The sequence below is a fragment of the Drosophila takahashii genome, chromosome 3R (assembly GCF_030179915.1).
Source record: "Drosophila takahashii strain IR98-3 E-12201 chromosome 3R, DtakHiC1v2, whole genome shotgun sequence".
In the NCBI taxonomy this organism is placed as follows: Eukaryota; Metazoa; Arthropoda; class Insecta; order Diptera; family Drosophilidae; genus Drosophila; species Drosophila takahashii.
In genome coordinates, this window is record NC_091681.1 from 35,480,018 (window position 1) to 35,506,692 (window position 26,675).

The 26,675-nt window shown below is 39.2% G+C and overlaps 7 protein-coding genes across 16 annotated transcripts; 3 read left to right on the forward strand and 4 right to left on the reverse strand.

Moving 5' to 3' along the window:
• Positions 1 to 1,205: 1,205 nt before the first annotated feature.
• On the reverse strand, positions 1,206 to 3,258 carry LOC108059600 (prolyl 4-hydroxylase subunit alpha-1). 2 transcript variants are annotated; one of them, XM_017144948.3, is made up of 7 exons: positions 3,024 to 3,257; positions 2,820 to 2,971; positions 2,617 to 2,767; positions 2,371 to 2,564; positions 1,665 to 2,311; positions 1,433 to 1,601; positions 1,206 to 1,362 (listed from the first exon to the last, which is right to left on the reverse strand). In XM_017144948.3, exons 1-7 carry the CDS (start codon positions 3,215 to 3,217, stop codon positions 1,259 to 1,261), a joined length of 1,611 nt encoding a protein of 536 aa, XP_017000437.2. In that variant the 5' UTR covers positions 3,218 to 3,257; the 3' UTR covers positions 1,206 to 1,258. The 2 variants fall into 2 exon arrangements, with proteins under 2 accessions (XP_017000437.2, XP_070072895.1); XM_070216794.1 differs by having other exon boundaries at positions 1,232 to 1,375; positions 3,024 to 3,258.
• Positions 3,259 to 3,424: 166 nt separating this feature from the next.
• PH4alphaNE3 (prolyl-4-hydroxylase-alpha NE3) lies at positions 3,425 to 5,595 on the reverse strand. Its single transcript, XM_017145139.2, has 7 exons — positions 5,393 to 5,595; positions 5,182 to 5,333; positions 4,976 to 5,126; positions 4,733 to 4,926; positions 3,864 to 4,483; positions 3,628 to 3,796; positions 3,425 to 3,572 (listed from the first exon to the last, which is right to left on the reverse strand). The coding sequence occupies exons 1-7, from the start codon at positions 5,578 to 5,580 to the stop codon at positions 3,508 to 3,510; spliced, it is 1,539 nt and encodes a 512-aa protein (XP_017000628.2). The 5' UTR covers positions 5,581 to 5,595; the 3' UTR covers positions 3,425 to 3,507.
• A 56-nt stretch (positions 5,596 to 5,651) lies between these two features.
• On the reverse strand, positions 5,652 to 7,665 carry LOC108059725 (prolyl 4-hydroxylase subunit alpha-2). Its single transcript, XM_017145140.3, has 7 exons — positions 7,459 to 7,665; positions 7,105 to 7,398; positions 6,853 to 7,052; positions 6,243 to 6,790; positions 6,077 to 6,139; positions 5,869 to 6,013; positions 5,652 to 5,811 (listed from the first exon to the last, which is right to left on the reverse strand). The coding sequence occupies exons 1-7, from the start codon at positions 7,629 to 7,631 to the stop codon at positions 5,777 to 5,779; spliced, it is 1,458 nt and encodes a 485-aa protein (XP_017000629.2). The 5' UTR covers positions 7,632 to 7,665; the 3' UTR covers positions 5,652 to 5,776.
• A 146-nt stretch (positions 7,666 to 7,811) lies between these two features.
• Positions 7,812 to 13,455, forward strand: LOC108059657 (zinc finger protein Paris-like). Of its 2 annotated transcripts, none has more exons than XM_017145017.3 (2): positions 7,812 to 7,939; positions 12,458 to 13,455. In XM_017145017.3, exon 2 carries the CDS (start codon positions 12,459 to 12,461, stop codon positions 13,320 to 13,322), a length of 864 nt encoding a protein of 287 aa, XP_017000506.3. In that variant the 5' UTR covers positions 7,812 to 7,939; position 12,458; the 3' UTR covers positions 13,323 to 13,455. The 2 variants fall into 2 exon arrangements, 1 of the variants encoding a protein (XP_017000506.3); XR_011419289.1 differs by lacking the exon at positions 7,812 to 7,939 and adding an exon at positions 12,229 to 12,400 and having other exon boundaries at positions 12,458 to 12,643.
• On the forward strand, positions 10,139 to 12,180 carry LOC108059601 (gastrula zinc finger protein XlCGF52.1-like). The gene has a single exon (XM_017144950.3). It carries the CDS (start codon positions 11,041 to 11,043, stop codon positions 12,016 to 12,018), a length of 978 nt encoding a protein of 325 aa, XP_017000439.2. The 5' UTR covers positions 10,139 to 11,040; the 3' UTR covers positions 12,019 to 12,180.
• Positions 13,456 to 13,660: 205 nt separating the features above from the next.
• On the forward strand, positions 13,661 to 25,238 carry LOC108059684 (phosphoribosyl pyrophosphate synthase-associated protein 2). Of its 7 annotated transcripts, none has more exons than XM_070216431.1 (7): positions 13,661 to 13,755; positions 22,315 to 22,551; positions 22,620 to 22,908; positions 22,971 to 23,137; positions 24,520 to 24,664; positions 24,725 to 24,871; positions 24,932 to 25,238. In XM_070216431.1, the coding sequence occupies exons 2-7, from the start codon at positions 22,355 to 22,357 to the stop codon at positions 25,088 to 25,090; spliced, it is 1,104 nt and encodes a 367-aa protein (XP_070072532.1). In that variant the 5' UTR covers positions 13,661 to 13,755; positions 22,315 to 22,354; the 3' UTR covers positions 25,091 to 25,238. The 7 variants fall into 7 exon arrangements, with proteins under 7 accessions (XP_070072532.1, XP_070072531.1, XP_070072530.1 ...); XM_070216430.1 differs by having other exon boundaries at positions 13,674 to 13,961; positions 24,550 to 24,664; XM_070216429.1 differs by having other exon boundaries at positions 13,675 to 13,961.
• LOC108059683 (cytosolic carboxypeptidase 6) lies at positions 17,427 to 22,215 on the reverse strand. 2 transcript variants are annotated; one of them, XM_070216428.1, is made up of 5 exons: positions 21,531 to 22,215; positions 19,579 to 20,144; positions 19,142 to 19,516; positions 18,216 to 18,531; positions 17,427 to 18,150 (listed from the first exon to the last, which is right to left on the reverse strand). In XM_070216428.1, the coding sequence occupies exons 1-5, from the start codon at positions 21,541 to 21,543 to the stop codon at positions 17,555 to 17,557; spliced, it is 1,866 nt and encodes a 621-aa protein (XP_070072529.1). In that variant the 5' UTR covers positions 21,544 to 22,215; the 3' UTR covers positions 17,427 to 17,554. The 2 variants fall into 2 exon arrangements, with proteins under 2 accessions (XP_070072529.1, XP_017000562.2); XM_017145073.3 differs by lacking the exon at positions 21,531 to 22,215 and adding an exon at positions 20,379 to 20,781.
• Positions 25,239 to 26,675: the final 1,437 nt, after the last annotated feature.

Below are 26,675 nucleotides of genomic sequence, written 5' to 3' on the forward strand. Positions count from 1 at the left end.
GTGAAAGGTCCTTAAATACTTGTGAGTACACAAAAGCGTATCTAGGCACAATTACAGTTATCATTATTATTTTTCAGAACTTTACAAAAAACTGTTTGCAAAGAATTTTTGAGATACAAATGTATAGGATTTTCTTTTCTGCTATTTTTATTTAAAATAACTTATTATTTATTTTTTAAAAATATGTATTTTAACTTTACCAATATAAAAAACCAAAAGAGAAGTTTTTTTTAGAATTAAGTAAGTTTATAAAAGTTATTAAGTCTTTACTTAGCTAAATCTTTAAATAAAAATTCCAAAAAAGTACTTTTGCCACCACTTTTACCCAAGAAACTCATAGATAAATGCAAACGTGTCTTTCTACGCATGCCAATTGTAATCACCTTCTGCTTTTCCCCCAAACACATCATTCATCCGCAGGGTGTGTGCAAATTTTGATAAATTGCCATCGTTACCTTTTTGAGATTGAGGGGGTGGCAGGAATAACCTGCATACATATGTTGTCTGGCAGATGAAAGGACTCAATCCGGCAAGGTGAAATCAAGACAAATGCATCGCACTCCTCGACGAGAAAAGTGCAGGCCATCAATCTTAATTGAAATCCAAGTCGGAATTGGAAAACTTTCTTTTTGGAGAGCCAAGCAAACAGGAAGCGGGCAGACAATAAATCTGGGAAATTATTAGCAGCGCCAATCGAAATCGAAGTGCAAACTTGCAGAGAAATCTTGGAGGGAATGGGGAAAAAAGGAAGGAGAACTTTCAGCCAGGCGTGATAAATGGCCAGAAACACAGAACCACAGGGAAGTTTTATCGGTAAGAGGTGGAGAATTGCGGCTAATTGAATTTAATTGCCCACTTAATGGTGCAATGAGCAATGATGACCAATGCCAGCCAAGAAAAACGAATCGCTGTTCAAGGTATGGCGTCTAAATTGGGTGGAAAACTATTGAGAGCTGGGTGGAAAATAACTAATAAATAAAGATGAGTAAGCAAGCTTCAGAAGTGATTAAATTCTGAGAACTAAAGAGGAGAGTAAGTTCATTAAATATTTTATCGAACTCATTGGTTGATTTCTAATTCTCTAATTTAAATTAATTTCATTACAAAACTCATTAAGCTTAATTATTATATAATTTCAGAAAAAATAATTTCATATATTACATAAATATAACAGTACACTATTTTAAGAATATGTTGTATAAAATTTATTAAACTCACAAATATGATTAAAATATTTGGGTAATCAAAAACAATTTTATTAAGTTATTTTAGAAAGCGTTCTGCTGAAGCTACAATTGCGAGGTGGATGTACAGTGGGCAGAAGGAACATCTGATCCAACTCGTGAATCCATCTTGTCATTACTATATGAAGTCACTCAATTATTAATTAAATAATTATTAAATTATAGTTTAAAGTTAAGGCTTAGCTTACCCAACTTATTGCCAGATATCAGAGGACAGGCGCCATGAAAGGTTTTTATATCATAATCATAGGACTCCCCTTTAAGGTTGTGCCAAAATAAAGCCGATCCTTTTTGAGTTGGCACAGCTAAATTTAATTGGGGAAAAACAGTGGCTCCGCCGTGATCCGCATTATTAAGCTGTGATGTAAAATTATAAAAATATATATTATAAAATTTTTTTAATTAAATAAACCTCATTACATAAAACAGAACAGTGGCAATACGATCCCCAGCCTCCTCTAAAAAACTGCTTTTCGAATCGAAATAGTCGTGGTGCGGCACAAAGTGTCCTCCGAAACCGTATTTCATAAACTGCATTTGTCTTCCAGTGTGCAAATTTAAACCCGTTATATCAGCAATTCTCCGTTCTATGCGGTTTAGAACCTTGAGATCATCGGGTTTCGTTTGCCGATGAGGTAACCAAACTCCATCTGCGGAACGACTGGGGGCAACCTGTTCGGTTCCGTTTTCCGCACGAAATACTGTCGTTCGCTCTAAAAATGGTTCACTCATCTGCTCCAACTTCTCGATCTCGAAATCGCTTAGAACATTATGATAGAGCATTATATAGGGATCTAGCGAAAGTACCTCCATTCGAAAGGGGGCTAGTTTTATGAACGGCGAAGTTGTGGAATTATACCGACAGTGAAGTCTCGTGGAGTTGGTTACTACGGAGTGTTTTCTGCTTGCAGAGCGACAGAGATCAGAGAAGGATCCTCCGGATTCCCAGGTCTCCAAGTTGATAGTTGGCTTCGGTGGATTTTTAATAAAGTGCATAGATAGTGTTTTACTAGTTTTATTGAACATGGGATCTTTCATCAGGATGTCCCGTGCGATAGATATATTCTCTGCAAAAGGTTAATCTTTAGACTGGAATTCTAACTGATCCTTAATAGGAAATACCCACCATTGGCAACCAGAGAACGAGCAAGTAGCAGGGTAATATCCATTTTTGTGACCCCGATCATCTCATGGTATTTACGTGGCTGTTTTATTAACAAATCCTTTGCTGTGCTCAGCCATTTGGAGGCTATTTGGTAATAACCCGCTTTGAAGGAGAACTTTCCCATGGCATAGCAATCTTTAGCAGATAGGCCGCCACTATAATATTATATTTAAATATATTTAAAAAATAACCTTTAGAGTGACCAACCTGTATTGCACGCCATCCAACAATCCTCTGGCCACATCCTTGGGCTCCAAACCATAAGCTTGAATTATGCGAAACATGGCATGATTTGCCTCATTGACATCATCTTGCATAGGAAGTTCCCCTCGCAGCTTCTCAATTGAACCAATTGGCCCTGAAATTGTTAGGGAATGGATTATATGGTAAAAACCAATAAGAGATCTTACATTGACCCACTGGCTGCTGCATTAACTTCACCAGCGGCTCCCAATCCTCGTGCATTTGAAGGATGAGGGATAATCTGTTTAAAGGATGGGACAGATACTCTTCTTCCCTGCCTTGAGCTTCCTTTAAAGGCTTTTTCAACTCTTCCGCTATCCTAAATAATATAGAAAATAAATATAAGATAATCCAAATATATTTTTAGTCACCCTTTTAGCTCGTTGATCTTGTTCTCCAGTTCAACCGCATAACTATTGAGTAGGATAATGAGCTCCTTATCTTTATCCAGCAAGTTCATTTTCTCCTCCGCTGAGGTTACGTAGTTTTTACGTTTCATATAGCCCTCTGCTATCCAGTTTGGGCCAAGGATAATCGCAAAGATTGCCAATATGATAAAATTCATATTTTCTGTTGATCATATCAAGAACATCTTTGGCTTGAGTAGAATGTTAAAATAAATTGTTGTCAGCTAAACATCCAATTCGACATGTTTCACGGTTATTAAAGGTGCTAACTTTAGAAGTGAAAAATATTTGTTGTTCAGGGAACTTTAAAGTAAAATAATATCTTACAAATAAATATAAACAAGTTTATTAGAAAAATATGTGGGAAATATAAGGTTTTATTGAAAAAGTTTAATATTCTTTGAACATTAATTAATTAATAGATCTAACAAATTTAAAGAATTTAAAGTTATTCCTCACGGTAAATGGGTTGAATGAACATCTGATCCCAATCGTGAATCCAGGAAGCCATGGCTACAAAAATAATTTTTGTTATTTTAAAAATGTATATCAAAATAAAATTACTTACCCCATTTAATGCCATAAAAGACGGGACAGGCGGCGTGCAAAGTGTTTGGCTCCACATGGTGCGTTTCTCCATTCAGATTGTAAAAGAACAGAACTTTACCTCGTTCCGCAGGTACTTTAATATTTAGGCGCGGAAAAACAGTGGCTCCACCGAATGGAGCATCATTCAACTAAAAGTATTTTAAAACAAAGAGATTTTTGAGTTTTTTTTAAGGAATTATAAAATAACTAACTCACATAGAAGATAACGCTGGCAATTCGATCACCACGACCTTCAGTTTCAAGGTTCGACTCGTTGAAAAAGTCATAATGACTTGTGTAATGAGCACCGAACCCATACTTAATAAAGTTGACGTGTTTTCTGTCTTCGACTTTTAGTCCCGTGATATCGCGCATCCTTTGGGTAAGTCGATCAAAAAGGGGTTCATCAGATGGGTTCATGCCCTCAAAGGGTAGAAAAGTTCCCAGGGCTGTGCGATCGCTGGAAACTGTACTGTCATTTTCTTTTATCACTTCTGAGGCTTTCAGTCTCGGTTCAGCTAAGATTATTAACTGATCAATATCCTTAACTGGCAGAATGTCGTGGTATAAAACGATATAGGGATCCAGTGAGATCTCCTCCATCTTGAGTGGAGCCAAGATCAGAAAGGGTGAGGTGGTGGTGTTGTAGCGACAGTGGAGCCTCGAAGGTCTCGGCAAGAACGAAGAACGACACAGTCTTTTGTAGTCTTCACTCAAAGAGGGCGACGAATCTACTGCCTCGTAGGGTCTGGCCAAGAATTTATCTATCAAGTTAGTCGCATTCTCCGCGAGATCGGGCTGCTCCAGTAGAACGTCCTTAGCTTCATCCTTGAGATCTAAAAAAACAGTCAGGAATGTAATGTTTAAATAAATATTAGCGGTTTTGTAATATAGCTTGAAAATTATCGATATTTTCGATGTACAGTATCGACACGATTTCTAAAGGTATCTTAAAGTATGCAGTAAAAAACTGAAATATTTTGTAGTATACTTTTAGACACATTTCGAAGTAATCCGAATTTGTCATATCTTTTTTTGTATTTACTACATTTGTATTTTTATTAGAACTAAAAAAAATTACTTACCCAATTCTATTAGGCATCTGGCCTGCAGCAATGCAACATCCTTTCGAGTCATCCCCAGCACTTCATAAACGTCCGAGTACTCTTCTTTCATCCGAGTCTTAGTGTTGATCAACCATTGAAGGGCTTCCTTAAAGTATCCCCATTTAAAGTACATCTTGGCGATTTCATAGCAATCCAGAGCTGAAAGCGTAGAGCTAATGATCGGAATCAGAGAGTATATAGAGAGAGCTATAAGAAACCTACTTGAAGCGAACGTTGTCGATGAAACCTTCAGCCATCTCCCCGGGCTTCATTCCATAGGTCTCTGCCATTCGGAAAATGGCTGTACTGGCTTCCTCTGCATCCGCGTGCCAGGGCAATTCCGGTAGTTTCTTTTTTAGAAAATCAATTTGTTCTGCAATTGAATTGATTGAAAGTTTCTAGTAATTTACATGGGTTTCCTGACTCACCTTCTCCCACTGGCTGCTTCATAAACTCCTCAAGAATCTCCCAATCTTGATACATATGCCGAATGAGTGGAAAACTGTGGAGGGGATTTCCCATGTACTCCTCTTCAATTCCCTTTGCAGCATCCAAGGGCTGTCTTAATTCCTTAACAATTCTGAATAGAAAAATTAAGAATTAATATTAAAATTCTACATTGATAAATCTCCAACTAACCTCTGTAGCTTAGCCACCTTATCCTCGACTTTTTCGGCATATCTCTCCAGATTGACAATCAGTTCGTTGTCTAATTGCATTAAATCCATTTTTGCTGTCTCACTTATGAGAAATTCTTTGTGATATTCTCCATTTATTGTGCTTAAAAGTAAAAATATAAAAATGTGCACACTTCTAAGCAGCGACATTTTGAAACTGATGGGAAACTGATGGTACATTTGACTAAGATGCATAAATAATACGATTAAACTGCGACTAATTTAAAATTTAAAAGTTTTTGCAGGGCTGGTTAAATTTATTTAAACTCTTAAATTATGTAAATTTCTATTAGCAAGCTTAAAATGTAATATTTTTTAAACAAATCATCCAGCTTTATCCAACCGCTTACTTTTCCTTCATAAAAATAAACTTGATCATGACTGGAACGAAGAAAAGAATTAAAAATTTTTTATTGCTTAAGAATTCATTAGACTTACCTAATCCACTACCCGCAATATTTGGACAAATCGTAGTCTCGAGTTCCCCTGGCTGGAAAGTAATCAACACATTGCCCCTCTTGGGATGCACATAAAGATCTGCATTTGGCATGGTAATCGCTCCACCCAAATCCAAATCCTTTAACTAAAAATATACAGGTAATGAGGTGATATGATCCCACAAAATAGATGTCCCTATATCACTCACAAATATTATAACAGTGCCCTCGACATTATCCAAGTTCTGGGCGTTTAACTTTTGGAGCTGTAACTAAATAGAAAAAAATAGAGAAAACCAAATCACATATAAAGGTGTCTAAAAGTAGGCAACAATATATTTATAGCTTTGCTACGTAAAATGTATAATCCCTTACCTTAGTAGAATTCCTAAAAAGTTTGAAGGGTTCAAAGGTCGTCAGCTGGGAGTATTCGACTATATAGAAAGTATGCCAGGTCTCCTCCACTCCCGTCATGTCCAAAATCCTCTCGTTAATACCCTTTAGCACCGGACTATAACCATCGGAGATGGAGCACCCGTTGATTCCCTTTATCAGCTCGAATTGGGAGTTCGGGGGACACCGTTCGTAGGCGTCCTCAATGTGCGTTATCTCGTTCTCTGAGATGCTTCCCGGAAAAACAATGGTATAGGGATCATTGATTAGCTCCTCGAACTTTAAGGGAGCCAATTCCAGGAACATATGGACCCAGGTATTAAGCTCGCACTTCAAACGACCCTGATGCGGAGGGATATCTCCTCGACAATTCCTTTCCAGAAAGCTGGGTTTCGGTTCAGGATCCAGTATGGGTTCCATGGGATCCCGCAGACTGAGGAGCTCCATTTGGCCAACTTCCTGCATGAGATGGACATTCTGGGAGTTCAAACGAAGGGCCGATTCATAGGCACCATAAGCAGACTTGCGATCTGTTGGGTTTATATTATATATATTATTATTAGTGCAGTATTAGTAAGTATAATAAGCTTACTCAGTTTATGTAGGGCTCTGGCCAAATCTCGAAAGACCTGCCAACGAGGTGCTCCCAGGATACTAAAGAGATCACTGTACCTCGAGCGTGTGAAGTTCTGGGCAGCCACTTGAAGCCACTTGGCTGCTCCCAGATAATCGTGATCCTCGTAGAGTTCCATGCCCAAGTGATAGCAGTCCAGAGGGGAAAGATGAAGCGGACTAAACGATAAGAAAATATTAAAACTTACTACAGGGACGACGAATATACCACCTCTTTCGCTCATTTTTGGCCACCAGATCAATGGGTTCATAGCCGTAGAATCGGGTTAAACTATGCACATCCTTGGCCGCCTTCTTGAAGGCCTCCTTTTGGGGAAGCTTCGGCAGTAGTCGCTCCAACTTGGCCACCTGTTCGGGCGCCACTGGCTGCTCCATGTACACTTGCCAACCGACCCAATCCTGGTGCATGTGCCTGATCAATCGGAAGGCGTTCAGCGGATTGGAGAGATACTCCTCTGGGTTCTCATTGGCCTCCTCTATCTCGTCCATGTACTCTTCCAAGGAACTAAGAAAACGGGCAGGTTCAAACCTCTATCAGATAGTATATGACTGTTTGATAACTTACTTGTTTATCAAACTGATCTTCGCCTCCAGCTTTTCGGCATATTCACGAAGAGTCTGCAGGAGATCGCGTTCCAAGCTCAGCACTCCCCGAATCCGCTTCTCATCGAGAGCCTTGAAACAGGGACAACCGAAAAGTAGGAGCAGTAGAATCAGCGACCAAGGTGTCACAGCCATGACGTGGACGTCTTTCGGGGTAAACTGATCTTCTGGGGGAAGGAACACCTGTCCAGTAACTCAAAGAATTCGTCTTGGTCTAATAACTGTGACTAAATGATTTTCTATTGTTTCTAACGAAATGAATGGTTTTTTTCTAAAGCTGTTTCACCCTAATTACTTGTGTTAAAAAATAATTTTAAAAGGTATTTGTTTATTTAAAAGTTGTACTTTTTGTATTTTATAATTTTTGCAAAATAAATCATAGCTTTGTTTAATTTACATTTAAAGCTTATTGAGGTTTCGGCCTTATCATCATTTCAGAACGGGTAAGAGAACCCCAGTAATTTTTTTCCAACGTATTCCATCGATTTTGCCCAGCTGGATGAGGAGTTCATGTGGTGTAAAAATGACACTGCCCCTAGGGTCAAATTTTTGGGGTCAATTTGCTCCCAAATGAGTGTCAAAAGTACACCGCGTTTTCAGATAAATCGTATTTGACACTAAAATAGTGTCATTTTGATAAAACTAGGTTCACATCGATCCCAATAATTAAAAGTTAAAAAAAGCTAATTAAAAAGTTTTTAAAATGCATATATGGGACGTTCCATATCAACCCGGACCCCCGGAGGGGGTCTCTTTTTATTTATTTTCTATGTGGACAGTACCACATTGATTACAAAGCCCCTTGCTTCCAATATTTTACCTCATACCTATTTTGTCAATGTTACCACTCTTTCGCCGTATAGTCGCGCTGAAAAGAAAACACAAAATCATTTTTAACCTGCGAACGAAAGACACAATCGGCAGGGTTCAAAAGAATAAAAATCTGTCTTTCCATGGCCGATTACGAGAAAAATAATGGATTTTACTAGACCGTAGATGACCAAGAGATAGCGTTTTTAAAGTCTAAAAGTAGTATTTCGTCCAAAGGGCCAGTCTGCAAAAATACCATTATATTTTTCTCAGAAAGCCCCATATTTAACGGATTTTATGCCACTGATTTCAAAGTGGGATCTCTCTTGAGGAAAGTATTAAAGTGACACCAAAATAGGGTCAATTTAATGAAGTTCGGATCAAAGATTTTTTTCCACTCAATAGTGTCACATTGACACCTAAATAGGGGCATATTGATGACTACTTTTTTTTGGGTGTATATGTATTCTTCCGATTATTCCATTATATGATATAGTAATAATGTTGATCAAGACGGAAACGTCTCACTCTCTGCGTTGCAAACCTCTAACTGAAATATGAATAACCTCTGCAAGGGTATGCAAATAATTTAGCAATAGTTTACTTAATGTATTTTGACGTTGTTTATTTTGTGCCAAGTTTTAATAAGTTGGATACAATGAATCGTTACCTTAAGTATTATTAATTATTACTTATTACTTTGTATTTCATACTATTTGCAAACTAAATCAAATCGGGATTTGGCCTTATCATCATTTCGGTAAAGGTAAGAGTAAACGTATCCTCGGTTTCCCAAGTGGTCCATCGAATTCCTGTGTATTCTATGCCAGTTCCATTCTCATAGTATTTTCCATTAAGCACGCTACAATATAAATTAATTAATTAATGTGTGGTTTAAATTCGTTTTTATTAGATTAAGGTAATGTACCTTGCGTATGCGCATGATGAATGCCACCAACCACCCGTGTTATGTATAGTGCATCCATCTTTAAAGTCCATATCAACTGTGCTGAACTTTGATCCAACCTGCTTACTTAGGGGATCTCCAGCGTTTCCAGAATAACCCCCAACAGATTTCAGCTTATAAGTTTCCTGCTCACTGTCGATTTGAAAGTTATCGTAATGCGCATAGCTCGTGGATCCATCAACCTTCCCAAGTTTAATGAAGAGTTCGTGTGCTGTATCCTTAGTCAACTGATGTAGTTTCTCTAGTCCTATGAAAAATTCTCCTCTTAAATTTCCAAATCCATGCCTATAATCCGTATAATTCCTTGCAAAGTCCTCCGATCCATCTTGACGTCTTTGTATAGTCATCCAACCACTTGAATTACATGGAGCCTTAAAAAATTCCATTCCGGATAATTTTATTTTAAACAGATCATTTGGTTGGCCCTTTGGGCAACTTTTTCTTGGAGTGCAAATTAAAAGTTGACTATCCTTTTCAGTTAGTTTTTCGGAATCGGATTTGATCTTATTGTTTAGGGTATCAATTTCATTATTTTTGGCCAAAATTTGATTATTCAGTTCCGTTATTTCATCACTTTTGATTTTTATCTGTGCGCTTTTATCTACGATATCTTTGTCTTTTACTTTTATAAGTTCGTCTTTAACTTTGAGTTCCTCAGATTTTTCATCCACTTCTTTATTTTTAAATTTTAAAAGATCTTCTTTGCATTTTATTTGTTCCTTCAGATTCGAGATTTGTTCATCTTTTATTTTTATTAGGCTGTCTTTATAATTGTTTTGTTCACTTTTCTCATGTATTTCATTGTCTTTTGTGTTAAGTTTTATTTGACAGTTAGCATTTTGCAATTCATCTTTTATTTTAATTAAATCGTTTTTTGCGATAATTGCCTCGTCTTTGGATTTGAGTTGCACCTCGGCAATGGTCAATTTACTCTCAAGGTCTTTAATAATATCCTTTAAAGCAATTATTTTTTTGTTAAGTTCATTGTCGGTAGCAACCTCGGATTTAAGCTCCACAAAATGATCGAGGAAAGGCTTGATAACCGGAAAACAATATTCAAGAGTTTTGTTTTCGAGGTTTTGATTGGGCAACTCCTGCCGAAAGTTGGCACCGTTTACGATAGATAAGCCGGCCAGGACCGAAATCGACAGAGAAACCGTTAAAAAATCGTATTTCATTTTATAGAATTTACGATCTGTACTACCGACGACTACTAATTGGACTGAATTCTTACTAGGAGAAGAGCATATATTTAAGCTCTGCAATCGTGGAATATATAGCATATAGTATTATTCATATCAATATCAGCCGATGGAAACAAAGACAAGCCGGATTCGGCGTTCCCCAAAAATAGCAAAGTGTCACGGTAGGTTATCAGTCAACATTAGCGCGTTATAGAAAATTCACGGGAGTGTTTGGTACCAAACATAGAACATACCTATATAATTTATAAAAATAATATACAATTTAATATTAATAATAAACACAATTTAAAAATAATAAAAATAATTACCACTGTGCATTTAGTGAATACACCCACCCAATCAGGTGTTTCCTAAGCGGAGTTATACTCCCACACAGAGTGGTTAAATGTGCGAGAAGTATGTACCTAAAATCATCCCTTTTTTAGTCTTGAATTGAATTTTTGTCATCTATAATAGGCAGGTGTAAACAAAACAAACCAGACGATTTTTGGCCATAACACCACCGTTTGAAATTGAAATTGAGTTGTAGTTAGGATCAATTACAATATTTTTTAATATCAGAATGGAGTCGTCCTTATGCAGGGTGTGCTTGAGCTACTCCAAGAACGCGGTCATGGTGAATATATTTGAAGAATTCGAACTGGGAATCTCCATTGCTACTATGCTCGCTGACTGCACAGGCTGTAAAGTTGAGAAAGGAGACCTCTATCCCGAAACCATTTGCGACATCTGCCTGGAGGATACAAAAAATGCTTTTGAGATTAAGAAAACCTACGAAAGGAGCTCTCTGTTGTACAAACAGGGGGATGAGGATTCGCAGGGAATGGATATGTACAAGGAAAAGGATTTGAGAGGCAACGAAAACATTCTAGAGATAGACGACGACGATGATTCCGATTACTTGCCATCAGATGAGGACTCTGAAGAGGAGGAAAATAAAGTACCTGCTAATGAAATGGTGCTACCTACTGTACCTGCTGTAAAGAAGTCACCACCTGCTGCCGACAATGGGACGAAGGAGAAAAGCATCAAGGAAAATCGTCACAAGTGCTCCTATTGTCCCAAGGCTTTTCCCAGGGCCTGTGCTCTGCAGAGACACGTGAGAATTCACACGGGTGAAAGACCCTACAAGTGTTATCTCTGCCCAATGACTTTCAATAGTTCTTCGAACCTCAACAGTCACCTGAAAACCCACGCAGGAGTGAGACCCTTTAAATGCGACCACTGCTCGAGGACCTTTACTCAGAACTCAAACTACCAGTCTCACTTGCGAAAAATATCGGGGGAAAAGTCCTTCAAGTGTACCCACTGTGAGAAGACCTTCTTTACAAAACAATGTTTGGAAAACCATATGCGATCGCACACGGAAGAAAAACCCTTTCAGTGTCCCCAGTGCTCCAAGTTCTTTAAGCACCCAACTAGTCTCCATCGTCATAGACTAACCCACACGGGAGAACGACCCTATGAATGCACCCATTGCTCGTCGAGTTTTAACCAGTCGTCCAGTCTTAAGAGGCACTTGAAAATCCACACAGATTAATTAGATCCTACATTAGGATCTATGTAAATTAAGTTTGCTTTGTTTTTAAGACCTATGAATGCTTTTACATTTTTTATTTTTTAAATTTATACTGACAAGATACAAATCGCTAATAAAGGAAAGAAAAACATACAATAAAACATAAATTATGCACAAAAAATATTATCCCTTGTATTCAATATAAATGTAGTTTAGTTTGTTTTTCCACAGTGCACTTAGCGAGGACACAACCCCTGCACTGACGTCTTTTTCGTTAGTGGAGTTACTCACCCAACCAGATTGATAATACCGCCGCTTTTGTAGCATCTCTAATACCGAGAAAGTAAACAAAACAAACCAATTTATCTTAAAATATATCCCTCTTCTGTTCATAAACATTATTGTAAGAAAGGGCATTTAAGTTATACTTCAAAGTAGTTAAATTATTTATTAATTTCAGAATGATGACGTCGTCTTTATGCCGGGTTTGCTTGGTCTGTACCAATAACATGGTCATGGTCAACATATTTAAAGAACTGGAACCGGGAATCTCCATTGCCTCCATGATTTCTGAAAGCACAGGCTATAAAGTAGAGAAAGGAGACCTGTTTCCCGAAACCATTTGCTCCATTTGCCTTCAGGATGCTAAAAATGCATTCGAGATCAAGAAAACTTACGAAAGGAGCTCCCAGTTCTACAGTCGATTAAAAAAGGATTTGCGTGGAAAGGAAAACCTTTTACAGCTTGATGATGATGATACAGATTACTTAACGTCAGATGATGACGTTCCTACTTCTGATAATAGGACAAAGGATAAAACTACAACGGAACATAAGTGCCTCCACTGTCCCCAGACTTTTCCAAAGGCTTGTGGTTTGCAGAGTCACCTGGTAGTCCACACAAGAGAAAAAGCCCACAAGTGTCATCAGTGTCCAATGTCCTTTTTACGACCTTCGAGTCTTCAGAATCACCAGAGAACCCACGCAGGAGTACTACCCTTCAAGTGTGACCACTGCTCGAAGGCCTTTCTCCAGAAGGCTAGTCTTCAGAGGCATTTGCGTAATGTAAATGTGGAAAAATCCTTCGAGTGTACTCACTGCTCAAAGATCTTCTTCAATAAGAAAACCCTGAAGAAACATTTGCAAGTGCACTCTGCACAACAACCAATCCAGTGTTCCCAGTGCTCCAAATATTTTTCTCATCGCGGAAATCTCCTTCGACACCAACTACTCCACACGGGAGAACGACCCTACAAGTGTTCCCTCTGTACGTCAAGTTTTAATCAGTCCTCAAGTCTTAAGCGGCACCTAAAAATTCACACATGATAATAGGACCTAAATAAATACACCATGGTTTAATTTATTTAAGTTTAAGATACGATATATGATATTAAAGTACTGACGAAATACTTGTAATGTTATAACTTACCTTTTCCTAAGAATCTATTGTGTAAATAAATTAGCTGTAAACTTTTAAAATTCCTTTTGATTTTTAATATATAACTTACATTTATCGAATAAATTAATAATAATTTCATACTTTTCAGTTATTTAATTATTTGAAATCAGATATAACGGGTACTATTCTGGTGTATTCGATACTATCGCGCTGGTCGTGAGGCCATCACTAAGGTAAACTGACGACCATCGATACATAGAAAAAAACATCGATTCAACAGCTGTTCGAAAAAGTGCGAGGATTTTTCTCCGAGTTTTTGGAAAAGTAAAAATTAAATATAGCAGTGTCGTGCAAAAAAGAGTAATTACTAATTATTCATAGTGTTTATTGATAGCGAGTGTGTGACTGTGCCTCTCTTTCTGTAAAAGTTCCTAACTTTTTTTTGCCGGTTAAAAACTGTTAGAAACAGGATAATTTTGGGCTAAAACGAAGAATTAACTCAATAATCGACGAAAAATACAGTAAAACCTACTAAATAACTACAACATGCTGCTGCAGCGGAACAAGTAAACTTTAAAGCGGCATTTTCTCGCTTTTTTCTATGATTTCTGTGTGTTTTCCATGTCTAACTTAATTAGTGTCCCGCTGTTTGTGTGAATTTTCGCCCATATTCCCCCGCAATTTCCCCATTTCCCTCTACCTTTGTTTTTAATCCGTTTTTTCCATTTTCCCTGTTTCTTTTTCCAGTGCCCACCAAGATTATAGCCAGGTTTTGATGGATTTCAATTACATGTTCTGTTTGTCTAACCAATTTTTATCAATTGCGTGCTAACAAGAGCAAAATCCTCACCCCCTTTTTTTTGTACTGGAATTTGTGTTTGCTTATTTATTTTTAGCCTCGCTTTTGTTGTTGTTTTTGCCGTTCTCGTTTTCGTTACTTCATCTCTCACTATCTTTGTTTTGTTCTCCACTTTCTGTGGCAGCTCTCTCTCTTTCTACACTGCGCTCAATAAGAGAGTGGGTACACTGAAAAAAATTTTAATTCCTTTTATTATGCACTTTGCATTTATTATTATTTTTATTTTATTGTTATTTAAGAGCATTATAATATATTTAATATAACATTTTTCGTGTTTTTATTCTTCGCTATTTTACTGCTATATTTATTGTCTATACTATTTTTTTCCCGTGTTTTTTTTCACTCTTTCACAAATACAGAGGTTTAAGAGAGAGATGCTCTCTTAATTGCACTTTGTTGTGCTCTGCATGTTCTCATGTTTGTACGCCCCCACTAAACCGAAAAATAGTTACTAACTAAGAGAGTTGCATACCTAAAACTTGAAATAAAACTAATTTAGCACTAGTTACTTGAAAATAACCACGAAGTTACCCCAAATTTGTACAGTTGCTTGCTCGTTTCCATTAAAAACGGCAACAGCTGTTTGCCACCACCACCTCCTCACTCCAGCGATCTGGCAACGCCGCGCAGCCCTCGCTTTTTTCGCTCCACGCTGCCCACAGTCATTCGCTTTTATTTATAAGAAAAAGAAGTGAGTTTTTTCTTTATTGATTCCATTCCGATCCGGATCCAATTCCGTGTTAATTGAAGGCGTTAATCAGTCGAGAAGCTCGCTTTTTGTTCAGTCGCCCCCGGGTTGTGCTCTTATCAACACTTTTCGCGCGTGTTTTTCCTGCGTGAGTGTAGTCTGTATATATACTGCAGTTCCCCACTTGATATCCCCAAGGAGGTTATAGTAATATCGTGTTTGATAAAAGATAAGATAAAAGTGCCTGCAAATCCATCTAATTAGTGATGAGTGATTGTCTCCGGAGGACTTTCACTCACACTCACGTGCGCTACGAGTAACAGTTTTGAATACACCTACTCGCACTTACAGTTCTTTGTTCGCCTGTAAATAACTGTAAATAACCGCATCTGAATAGTGTGATAAAAAGCCCCATCCCCAGGTCGCCAATTGAGCATATTATATTATTTTTCACTTTCTGGTTGCGAGCCAAATAAACAGCTAAAAAACAACAACAACCTGGCGGAGATAAGCCATATCACTCAAAAATGCCCGACTTGTTGCCCTTCGTTTTTCCGAGTGATAAGTGCTCGCCTAACTGTTTGTTTAGAAGAAGGACACAAAGGAGAGGGGTTTTGAGCTCTTTCTGATTGGATTGGGAAACCGGGATCTTAAAACTAAGACTTTTTAAAGTATTAGTACCTTACCAGTATAATTAAATTTTCTTATCAAATGAGTATTAACCAACAGAAACCTTATACTTTCATAGGGATACCAATACCCTAAAATATTGGTCCTTAAAACCTTATAAATCCTTCAAATTAGTCATGTGCATAAAGTTAGCAATGCAACTTTTGAAAATGCAAATTTTTTTCTATCGACAATTTGCCGTTATTTATCCGTAAATTATTCGTGAAAGAAAAAAATTTGCCGCTCAATTATTTTTAAAATTATGAGATGTTCTGCTAAGTTGATATCAACTTAGCAGAACACCCCCACTAAAGTTCAAAATTTCCAAAATCTTTTCTAATGGGAATTTGCCGTTATTTATCCGTAAACGATTCGCGAAAGAAAAAATTTTGTTGCTCCTGTTTTAACATTTTTTTTTTTAAAAACATAGTTGTTCTGCTAAGTTGATATCAACTTAGCAGAACACCCCCACTAAAGTTCAAAATTTCCAAAATCTTTTCTAATGGGAATTTGCCGTTATTTATCCGTAAACGATTCGCGAAAGAAAAAATTTTGTTGCTCCTGTTTTAACATTTTTTTTTTAAAAAACATAGTTGTTCTGCTAAGTTGATATCAACTTAGCAGAACACCCCCACTAAAGTTCAAAATTTCCAAAATCTTTTCTAATGGGAATTTGCCGTTATTTATCCGTAAACGATTCGCGAAAGAAAAAATTTTGTTGCTCCTGTTTTAACATTTTTTTTTTTAAAAACATAGTTGTTCTGCTAAGTTGATATCAACTTAGCAGAACACCCCCACTAAAGTTCAAAATTTCCAAAATCTTTTCTAATGGGAATTTGCCGTTATTTATCCGTAAACGATTCGCGAAAGAAAAAATTTTGTTGCTCTTGTTTTAACATTTTTTTTTTAAAAAACATAGTTGTTCTGCTAAGTTGATATCAACTTAGCAGAACACCCCCACTAAAGTTCAAAATTTCCAAAATCTTTTCTAATGGGAATTTGCCGTTATTTATCCGTAAATGATTCGCGAAAGAAAAAATTTTGTTGCTCTTGTTTTAACATTTTTTTTTTTAAAACACATAGTTGTTCTGCTAAGTTGATATCAACTTAGCAGAACACCCCCACTAAAGTTCAAAATTTCCAAAATCTTTTCTAATGGGAATTTGCCGTTATTTATCCGTAAACGATTCGCGAAAGAAAAAATTTTGTTGCTCTTGTTTTAACATTTGTTGATATCAACTTAGCAGAACAACTATGTGTTTTAAAAAAAAAAATGTTAAAACAGGAGCAACAAAATTTTTTCTTTCGCGAATCGTTTACGGATAAATAACGGCAAATTCCCATTAGAAAAGATTTTGGAAATTTTGAACTTTAGTGGGGGTGTTCTGCTAAGTTGATATCAACTTAGCAGAACATCTCATAATTTTAAAAATAATTGAGCGGCAAATTTTTTTCTTTCACGAATAATTTACGGATAAATAACGGCAAATTGTCGATAGAAAAAAATTTGCATTTTCAAAAGTTGCATTGCTAACTTTATGCACATAAATTAGTCTCAAATTAGTCATATATTATGGCTTCTTATTGATAAACAAAATCCATTGCTCTGGGAATTCTGTTTAAATAGTAGTAAAAAGAATCAAATAACTTGTTTAGTTTATACTATTCATGGTTCTTTGATAAAGCCGATCTTTCAGTAAACAATCAAAATATTGTTTACTATATTCTGTGTTTGCTGACTACTCAAGTATTTGCATTAAATAATTGTAACTGGAGATTAAAATAAAATATTGTTAGTAATAAATGCGATTAATATTTTGGATTCATAGATAACTTTTTATTTAGAAAAACAAGCAAGAAGCGTAGAAAAGACTTGATTATATCTAGAACAACCCATTACTCTGCTCGGATCCTTTCCATATTATATCATTATATCATCGATCCTATCTCCTGTCTGCGGCATCAAAGCTATTGGACTTTAGTTTGAGACTGCCCCGGGTCAGTTGATTCAAATCGATGATGGATAGATATGGTTTGGGCGGCACATTGACGGGCAAAGGAACTTCTATGGTGACCCCCGCCGATCTCTTGCCCTTGGAACCACCACCCACAACTCCTCCGCCATGATCACTGCCCGTTTTCAGGGCTCCCAATGCGAAGGGGGAATACTGATCGTTTCCGGTGTGTTGAGAGCAACTTGCGGTTGCCGCCCTCCGGTAATTTCGATAGCCACTGAAGCAACTGCTTCCGGGGGCCAAGGGACGAGTGGGTGAGAAGCCACCCTCGTCCGAGGATCCACCTCCTCCCGAATCATAGCATATACTGAGATTGGTGTAGGCAATGGGGGCGTGGCATCTGGGGGTCTTGGGTCGGGGCTTCACCTCGTAGCGGGTCTTCGAACGGGATCTTGAGTGGTGGGCATGGCGGTTTCGCCCCCGCCTTTTGCCCCGAACCTCTGTGATGATCGGCATGGGCAGGATGTTGATAAATCTATAGTATTGTAGAAGGGTTCTGGCCAAGTTTCTGCCCACCCGGTAATCTGGGCGTTACAGATGTTTTATTAGTAACCCTACTGATAAATATAATCCCTTGGATTCTACTCACATCCATCTTCGTTGTACAGCGAGATGGTCTTGCCATCCTTGAGGTAGTGACCCGCCATCGAGACCTCCAGAGTGTAGGCATTCACCGTATCACTGAGTCTCTCGCAACTGAATCTCCGCATGCTGCCCGCCTTCCTCTCATCCGCATTGAACATCGTGTGATCCGCCACATAATCCGGAGCATTGCTGGCGAAGAGCCGAGGGAAAACCAGGTGCCTCTCGTATCTGTAGACATCCTCGTAGGTGTTTCCGTAGATAAAACAACCATGCATGCTGCTATTGGCGTGCAGATCGATCACAAAGTCAATCTGATAGGTCTGAAAAGGATGTTTTAGATGGAGAGATTGTGGATCTAGTGAGTACTATGATAACCATGTGATACTGGTAGTTATAAAAATCTATTAGAAGATTCACCTGTCAAATTGATAATAAAAAGTATCTATCTTTTCTTATAAATGTCTAACATTGCTAAATACCTACCTATTATTTTGATAATAAATAATAAATTTCATGCTATGATTAAATATTCTATCAAATCTTAAAGCTTTTAACTGAGATTTGGACAAGTCCGATTCCATTTTAAAGGAAAAGTAAGTTTTAGATGGAAAGATTATGGATCTAGTGAGTACAATGATAACTATGTGATGGTGGATTTCAAGAAATTTTATTTTGAGGTATTAAAATCTAATAGAAGAATCACCTATCAAATTGATAATAAAAAGTATCTACATTTCCTTTTAAATGTCTAACATTCCTAAATACCTACCTATTATTTTGATAATAAATAATAAATGTCATGGTATGATTAAATATTCAATCATATCTTAAAGCTTTTAACTGAGATTTGACAAGAATAAATTTTAATAGAGCCAGTATCAGTATCACATGATTATGTAAAAGTTCACCCCCTATAAACATTCTACTCACATCTGAATTATCCAACTCCTTCAGCATGCCCTTCACCGCATGCAATTCTGGCTGCGTAAACTCCGATCCAATGTGCCAATTGCGATTCATGTCCTGGCCCATCAGATTGCAGCGATTGTTGCCCAGGAACACCCCATCCGGATTCACCATCGGCACAATCTTAAAGACAAAGTTATCCCGCAGAACGCCGGCGATGGGATGATTGCCCACGAGGAATTCGATGAGACCCTGGCAAACATGAGAGGCTGGAGCTTCGCTGGAATGCGTTCTGCAGAGGATCACAATCACACGGATGAAGCTGCGATCCAGGCGATTCGTAGAGCGTTGTTTGGCGGTCACATGGTCGATGGTCAGCAGGTCCACATTGCGATTTTGCTGGATTATAGAGCAAGGAAACTTTTGTAAAACCCCTCAAGTGAGTTAATCTCAGAACTTACCAACGACTTGATGAGGACACATCGCGTGAACCGCTTATCCGCTCCCTGCCTTGCATCAATCACATTCAAATACGACTGCAAACGGGAGTAGCTATATGGCCAGGCCAGGGCAAACTGGTAGACATCCTCCTCCTTGTCGAAAATAAAGGCGAAACTGAGGACATAATGACCCTGGTGCATCGCCGATCGGTAGAAGAACACCTGACGCTTGGACAGCCTCTGCCATTTGGGTCGACTGGAACTCTTGACCAAAGGCGTCAGTCCCGAGGAGAAGAGATTCCGGCTCTTGCTGATGTTCACAATGTGGAAGAGCACTCGCTGATCCTGCTTCACATTGTCCACCGTGAAGTTGAACCAGAAGCGAAAGCGCGGATTGCAGGTATCCGGCCGAAGGAACAAATCGTACTCGAATTCGCCCACCAGCTCCGCTTTTCCGAGGTTACCCGTCTCGAAGGCAGCATCGAAACAGAGGTGACCCCTCTTGGCCTTGCCACTTTGACCCGGCGGACGGATAATCACGCGGGAAACGTTGCCCAGACCACCTTCTCCATCGCTGTCTTCGCTATCTGAAAGGATTAATCAGATGAAAAGGATTAGCTTAGAGGAATTTCCTATAAACTTTCTTCTTTAAAGATTAAGAAAGTATTGTACAACCAATTAGATGATAAGAATCAAGAGTCAAACTGATAGTATATTTCCAAATATACGAATTAGTTCTTGATCTTAGACTTTGCAATCTAAATTGACTATCTCTTAATTTGTAATCTGTATATGAAATATTTGAGAGATCTTTTTAATACCATCTGAGCCGCGCTCGTACATGCTCGTATGCTGGAGCGGATCGCAGGCTATTCCCAACATGATGGCTCTTTTCCGCTGATGCGTCTTTCTCTGGCAAAAATCTAGGTTCTTCTAATGCCACTGAGCCGCCTGGAGTGGCCCTAATCCTTCGAGCTTTCTGCCTCTGCCCCGGGCTGTCATAACTTTCTAATCCTCCCAATGCCACCACCCAGGTGCTATCTTTAAACCCAGGCATCCTCATCCTCCCGACTTTCTTGGTGCTTCCTTGTGCCACATATGCGTGCCGCAAGTTTCCACTGCACTCGCTGCACCTGCCAACGCCTTTTTGGGCTGAGCCTCGCCAGCAACTCGAGACGTCAAATGTCTAAAATTGAATAGTCGCCTCGCGGTTGCGTTGGCCCCCGAAAAACCCAAACCCTATCCCCAGCCAATCCTGAGTTGAAAGCCGGAGGTGAATGTCTCGAGGCTTGATAGGTCTTGAAATAGCTTTATTTATACTCTTAGAAAGGGTTTTTTGAAGTTTCGTGGGAATGAGGAATATATTTAAATTTGTATTACCTTTAGTTCTTTTAGACTTTTAGTATGGATTTTTCCATATGGAATCTAACACACCCCTATTATAGTTGGTCTTTTATTAAAAAATTAGTTGGTTCTGAAAATTTATTTCATAAAAAAAATCGATATGAAATAGGGTCATTTCTACCTTATTAATGTCAAATTTATGGTTCAAACATGTCAACTTGATATTTTACCATTTCATAAAAGGTATAAACATATTGTTTTAAAATACCAAATGTAGTATTTTTTGAATAAATATAAATAAGATAATCATAATCTGCATTCATATCAAAATGATTTGAATAACTTGATCTTTGAAAAAATATTGAATTAACCTGCACACATCAAATTAATCTTTTGTCAATTTTATTCTGTGTAATTTCTAAGAACTTCTTTTTTGTTTTAGGAACATTTGAGATTAAAATTGTATTTCAATCCATACCTATATTTAACTTACACAAATATTTCTTTTATTTCTATCAAATATTTTCCTATACCATTTTTAGAAACATTAGTGTATTTATTCTTCGTTTCGCTGGGGATTCCCCTTCACATCCTTATCGCTGGCGCACATTTATGGCCATTTCACTCACCTGAGTCACCCATTCCTCCGTTGCCTCAGCCAATAAACTTCTCTTTTTGCTTTGAGGCTGCTTTCCTTTTGGGGCAGGATCGAAAATAGAAATTCAATTAGCCAACGCCTCTTGGCCTTTCACTTTTTCCCGAGTGAAGTGGGCTCCCAAGGAGTCCCAAGTCGCGTGCGAAGTCTTGGGGTTCGCTGAAAGTCGATCTCTATCTGCTAATCCTGGGCAGCAGCAGCTCCTCCGCACCCCGCTCATCAGACGCGACTGCCTTGGAATCGGTGGATTCCGGGCTGCCGGGCTGCGGATTCCGGAACCGTGATTCTTCGCATGTTGGCACTTTGACGTTGCCACGCCACTCACGTGTGTCGCCCTCCACTGTTTGGTCGATAATTCGCAGTGGTTTCCTTCCGGTGGTTTTGTCTCTGGCCACCTGCTCCTCCGCAGCCACAGAGAGCAGTTTCCAGAGCTGGGCAATCGAGTTCAGGAGAGGCAGGACTAATTGCGTTCGCTACTGGGTTATTTGGTTTTTTGGTTCACTGGGGCTAATCGATACGGTAGCACATCGCAACGTGGGAACCGAAACGACTGCGTGTGTGTTACTTTAACGATTATGCCAGCCCATTTGCTTAACCCCCGAAAGCCGTAACCCTTAACACCAGAAAACTCTAGGCAGCATGTCCAAACGCAGGTAGCTTTAATGTCTTTAAACCCAGTTAATGTCTCGTTATGGTTTCGTTATACTTTCTCCTTAAAAATTATAATAACCCTTACTAATCTGGTTATTCCCTTACAGATTAGGCAGCGTACGGCCACCAAAGCGTTGCAGGAGCGACATGGACAACACTTCCACCTCGGACATTGTCATCATCAATGGCAACTCGCATCCGGATCTGGCCAACATGGTGGCCGAGCGGATGGGCATCAAGAATGGCGGCTGCTCGGTGTTCCACAAGTCCAACAGGGAGACCATTGTGGAGATAAGTGATTCCGTGAGGGGCAAGGATATTTATATCATACAAACGGGCACCAAGTGAGTGGATATCTCTCTAAATTTCCTAAAAATATTTATTAACTATAATCCTTATCCTAATCCCACAGAGATGCCAACAACAACATCATGGAGCTGCTGATCATGGCCTACGCCTGCAAGACCTCCTCGGCCCGTTCGATTGTGGGTGTGATTCCATACTTGCCCTATTCCAAACAGTGCAAGATGCGCAAGCGCGGCTGCATTGTGTCCAAGCTGCTGGCCAAGATGATGTGCACCTCGGGCCTCACTCACATCATCACCATGGATCTGCACCAGAAGGAGATCCAGGGCTTCTTCGACATACCCGTGGACAATCTGAGGGCCTCGCCCTTCCTGCTCCAATATATTCAGGAGAGCGTGGGTTTTTCTGTAGACTATCTTAATTAAGAAATGCATTTGATGTTATCATAACCCCCTAGATTCCCGACTATCGCAACTCGGTGATTGTGGCCCGCAATCCGGGTGTCGCCAAGAAGGCCAACTCCTATGCCGAGCGACTGCGTCTTGGCCTGGCCGTCATCCATGGCGAGCAGAAGGAGACGGATGCCGATGAGGTCGACGGCCGGTACTCACCTCCCCCGACCAGGTGAGTTGCACATCCTCAGTCTTTAAGAGTGGGCCTCGCTGATCCCCAAATTAAGTTTTTTCTTTGTGAGGTTTTCCGTTGATTTGTTAGCTGTTTTATTTTGCTGTTAGCTTAGCTGGTTAGTTTCTGTGTTTTTCAAGCTTTCTCCTATGACTGAAGCTAAATGCACTCTTCGTTGATTAAAAAGCACTGGAATGTCAATCACCCATTAAGCAAAATGTACAATCATTCAATGACTAAGGCTTCGGTCAGATAAATTATCTAAATTGTTATAGAAAATGTATACAAATTTAGAATGCTATATATTTCTTATTTCGTTAAAAAAATTGTATAGTCTGACCTTAGCCATATCATCCATATATTGCATATTCAACTTTATAGCATTTAAAATTTTTAAAAATAAATATTCAAAACATTTTTTTAATGGTTTTTATATTCCTACATAAATTACTCAGTATTATTTATAACTATTTACAATATCAAAAAACCTTTTATCTAATCGAAAATATACCTTGGTCCCTAAAATGATTAACATAATTTGATTTGATTAAAATAATCTTTAAGAACTGCTTTTAAAATATCTGAACAGTAATGCTAATCGACTAATTTTGATAACCAATCTAGTTGTTAAAACTTTTTGCTGATAATTTTATAAGTTTTCAAGTTCAAGCTTGAGTATAATTTAATCAACATATGATCCCCAAATATAATTTCCTTTAATGCACGTTTTCATTAAATCACAATCGCTATGACATTATTATTGGCAGCTTCTGTCAGTGGCTTTTGTTCGTACTTCACAGCCCAGGCAGACACAATGTTTTTTGTAGATTTTTGAGCTATTTTCGCTATATCCTATTTGAACGCTTTATTGACTTTTCAAGTGTTTTCGTAATTTGCGTTTTGGAAATGTTTTTATTTTATTTTTACGCTCCGCACGTGTCTCGCAAAACCTCGACACTTTTTTGGTGGGCATTTGGAGCATTTATCTTGTCAAAATTTCAAATCCAGAAAACAGAAAAACAATCGAAATTTCTCTTTATTTGTGTTATGCAGTGCGTATAGCAATTTATTAGGAAATTCAGTTGAAATGTGCTTACCAGCGACGCCTAGGTTCGTATTTTTAACTATTGTTTCATTTCAGTTTAATTATAATTTTTAATCAACTGCCATTTGTACTTTTTCCCCACCCACCCAACCACGCCGCCACTCCACCAACTTCCCCCAAAATCCACCACCACCCACACATGATTCTTTTCTTTTTACGATCCGATCTGAACCAATCTGCACAACCACCACCTCGACAAAACCAACCACAATGTACCACAAATGCACCACATTGCACCAATCCGAACCACGTGAAACTGCCGCACACTAACCACTAGAAACTCTACTCCACAACACGCCCCAACCAGCAGCAACCGCCAGCGGACCACCTCGGTTTCGGTGGGCGTTCCGGAGCACATTGTCAAGGTGAAGCCCCCACTGACCATTGTGGGCGATGTCAGCGGTCGCATTGCCATCATGGTGGTAAGTAATACCCTTGCTATTTAAATGCCTTGATTAATTCTTATATTTTTACCCTCCCAGGATGACCTGATCGACGATGTCCAGGCCTTTGTGGCCGCCGCTGAGATGCTAAAGGAGCACGGAGCCTGCAAGATCTACGTGCTGGCCACGCATGGTCTGCTCAGCTCAGATGCACCGCGTCAACTGGATGAGTCGCCCATCGACGAGGTGGGTTGCGGATTGTGTTACCCAATTTCCTTCTTTTACATTTTAAAATTCCACCCTAAGATCGTTGTCACCAATACCATTCCACACGAGATCCAGAAGCTGCAGTGCCACAAGATCAAGACGATCGACATCTCCATTCTGATTGCTGAGGCCATTCGGCGCATTCACAACAAGGAGTCCATGTCCTATCTGTTCCGCAACGTAACGCTGGAGGATTAGGGGACCAAAACACCCGCCGCCTACTCATACAACCACTCACATGTCACAAAAATAGTGTTGCAACCGACTCGTTTTGGGTCGGTTTTTGTTTGTTTTTCGCTTATACACTCATTGGAAAGTTTGCTCAAATAAAATTGAATGATCCAACTGTACTGTAGCACACTTTTAGGCCCCATCACATATACTCCACACTGTACTACACGTTGCGCGTTCATCGAGGGCGAACCCCTTTCTTCTAGTTCTTAAGTCAAAGATCCCACAACTTTGTCCAAATAAAAGCTGATTGTACTCAACTCTGGAAAGTTTGGGGCCATCGTAAAGGTGCCACTTGAGGCTTGTCTGAATTTATGGCCCCTCTTGATTGGGTAGCCCGTCCGCGCCGTAAATCAACATGGACGGGTACAATTTGCAGGGCGATTGCAGCCCGTTTTGCATTCTGCCTTAGCCTGGTCAACAAATAAAGTACCCGACAGATGTCTCTCTGGTCGCTCTTATTTGACAAACATTGTTGCGGAAACGAGTGCAGCTAAGAGGGCAGATAAGATAGCACATCTCCAGCTCCTCCGTGCAGTTCCTCGTGACAAGAAAAACCGGAGAATCCCGCTTAGGCAAGTTAACTCATACATAAATCATGGTCCATTAATCAAGCATCAGATATGTCAGTCCCTATCTTGCAGCCCCTCGAAGTCGCTAAATTTACATTGCTAAATGCCAGAGGGATGACTGAAGAATGCGGTTTTGCAGCAGTGATGAGATCGGATGGAATCGGATTCATAAACCCAATATTTGGACCGGGCCCAATGGCGCATATTTGCGAGGTCTCTGCCTAGGCCACGGGCGATAAACTCTGCGCTGTTTGCCAGCCGGCCAACGAAACCAAACAGAAATGGAGCTCCGGTCTTCTGCGTGACACTTGCTGCTTTATTTTTTTTTTATCGCAAACAGCTAAACAAAAACATCGTAAAGCTGAAGATAATCCCACAAATCTCAGTACGGCCGGCACCTGCTGGATTTGAATTGAATAGAGAAGTCGAATGAAAAATGCAAATCAAGCCCTAGCTGAGATCGAAGGGGTATCTCGTTCCCATTTGAATTCCCAGACACCAGCGACGAGTCACGTGAAGCAGCCGCATTGCGCATACGCCATGTTAGCCCTGCTCGCTTTGCTTTGGTTTCGCGTGCATTGAACCGACTTCCGTCAGGGGTTTATACCTGTACCTATATGCCTATGCCACCTATTAACAGTCCATCACATTTAACTTTTAATAGAGTCTGTCGGCTAATTTGTTTTATCATTCCCTCAGCATTCCCATTGCAATGTCAATTGTTTGTCACCCGATAACTTTTTACTCTGTTGTTTCCGCTTTTTGTTTCTCTTGTTTGACTTTTTGTTTATCACTCCCAAATTGATTTGTTAATTTGCCCGGCTTGTTGGCAAGTCATTAGCACGACACTTTGGGCCCATAAATTGATTGGCCCGAACGCCGGCGGTTAGCACCTCTCAATTTTCTAAAATACAATGGGTTATAATCTGGATTGGATTGCACGCTACCGTGGGTGTAGTGCCCATAATGATTATTAGCTG

What these genes read in the sequence shown, in the direction of transcription:
- LOC108059600 (XM_017144948.3), bottom strand. Translation starts at nt 3,217, where the DNA reads ATGAATTTTATCATATTGGCAATCTTTGCGATTATCCTTGGCCCAAAC. An exon ending in GCAGCAGCCAGTGGGTCAAT is followed by an intron (nt 2,768 to 2,819) that starts GTAAGATCTCTT and finishes TAACAATTTCAG; the next exon opens with GGCCAATTGGTTCAATTGAG. An exon ending in TCGTTCTCTGGTTGCCAATG is followed by an intron (nt 2,312 to 2,370) that starts GTGGGTATTTCC and finishes AACCTTTTGCAG; the next exon opens with AGAATATATCTATCGCACGG.
- PH4alphaNE3 (XM_017145139.2), bottom strand. Translation starts at nt 5,580, where the DNA reads ATGTCGCTGCTTAGAAGTGTGCACATTTTTATATTTTTACTTTTAAGC. An exon ending in ATCGACAACGTTCGCTTCAA is followed by an intron (nt 4,927 to 4,975) that starts GTAGGTTTCTTA and finishes TCCGATCATTAG; the next exon opens with CTCTACGCTTTCAGCTCTGG. An exon ending in CAGATGCCTAATAGAATTGG is followed by an intron (nt 4,484 to 4,732) that starts GTAAGTAATTTT and finishes CTGTTTTTTTAG; the next exon opens with ATCTCAAGGATGAAGCTAAG.
- LOC108059725 (XM_017145140.3), bottom strand. Translation starts at nt 7,631, where the DNA reads ATGGCTGTGACACCTTGGTCGCTGATTCTACTGCTCCTACTTTTCGGT. An exon ending in AAGATCAGTTTGATAAACAA is followed by an intron (nt 7,399 to 7,458) that starts GTAAGTTATCAA and finishes CCGTTTTCTTAG; the next exon opens with TTCCTTGGAAGAGTACATGG. An exon ending in GCCAAAAATGAGCGAAAGAG is followed by an intron (nt 7,053 to 7,104) that starts GTGGTATATTCG and finishes CTTATCGTTTAG; the next exon opens with TCCGCTTCATCTTTCCCCTC.
- LOC108059601 (XM_017144950.3), top strand. Translation starts at nt 11,041, where the DNA reads ATGGAGTCGTCCTTATGCAGGGTGTGCTTGAGCTACTCCAAGAACGCG.
- LOC108059657 (XM_017145017.3), top strand. Translation starts at nt 12,459, where the DNA reads ATGATGACGTCGTCTTTATGCCGGGTTTGCTTGGTCTGTACCAATAAC.
- LOC108059684 (XM_070216429.1), top strand. Translation starts at nt 13,942, where the DNA reads ATGCTGCTGCAGCGGAACAA. An exon ending in ATGCTGCTGCAGCGGAACAA is followed by an intron (nt 13,962 to 22,314) that starts GTAAACTTTAAA and finishes ATTCCCTTACAG; the next exon opens with ATTAGGCAGCGTACGGCCAC. An exon ending in ATCATACAAACGGGCACCAA is followed by an intron (nt 22,552 to 22,619) that starts GTGAGTGGATAT and finishes CTAATCCCACAG; the next exon opens with AGATGCCAACAACAACATCA.
- LOC108059683 (XM_017145073.3), bottom strand. Translation starts at nt 20,439, where the DNA reads ATGTTGGGAATAGCCTGCGATCCGCTCCAGCATACGAGCATGTACGAG. An exon ending in AGGAGTTGGATAATTCAGAT is followed by an intron (nt 18,532 to 19,141) that starts GTGAGTAGAATG and finishes CATCCTTTTCAG; the next exon opens with ACCTATCAGATTGACTTTGT. An exon ending in GCTGTACAACGAAGATGGAT is followed by an intron (nt 18,151 to 18,215) that starts GTGAGTAGAATC and finishes TGTAACGCCCAG; the next exon opens with ATTACCGGGTGGGCAGAAAC.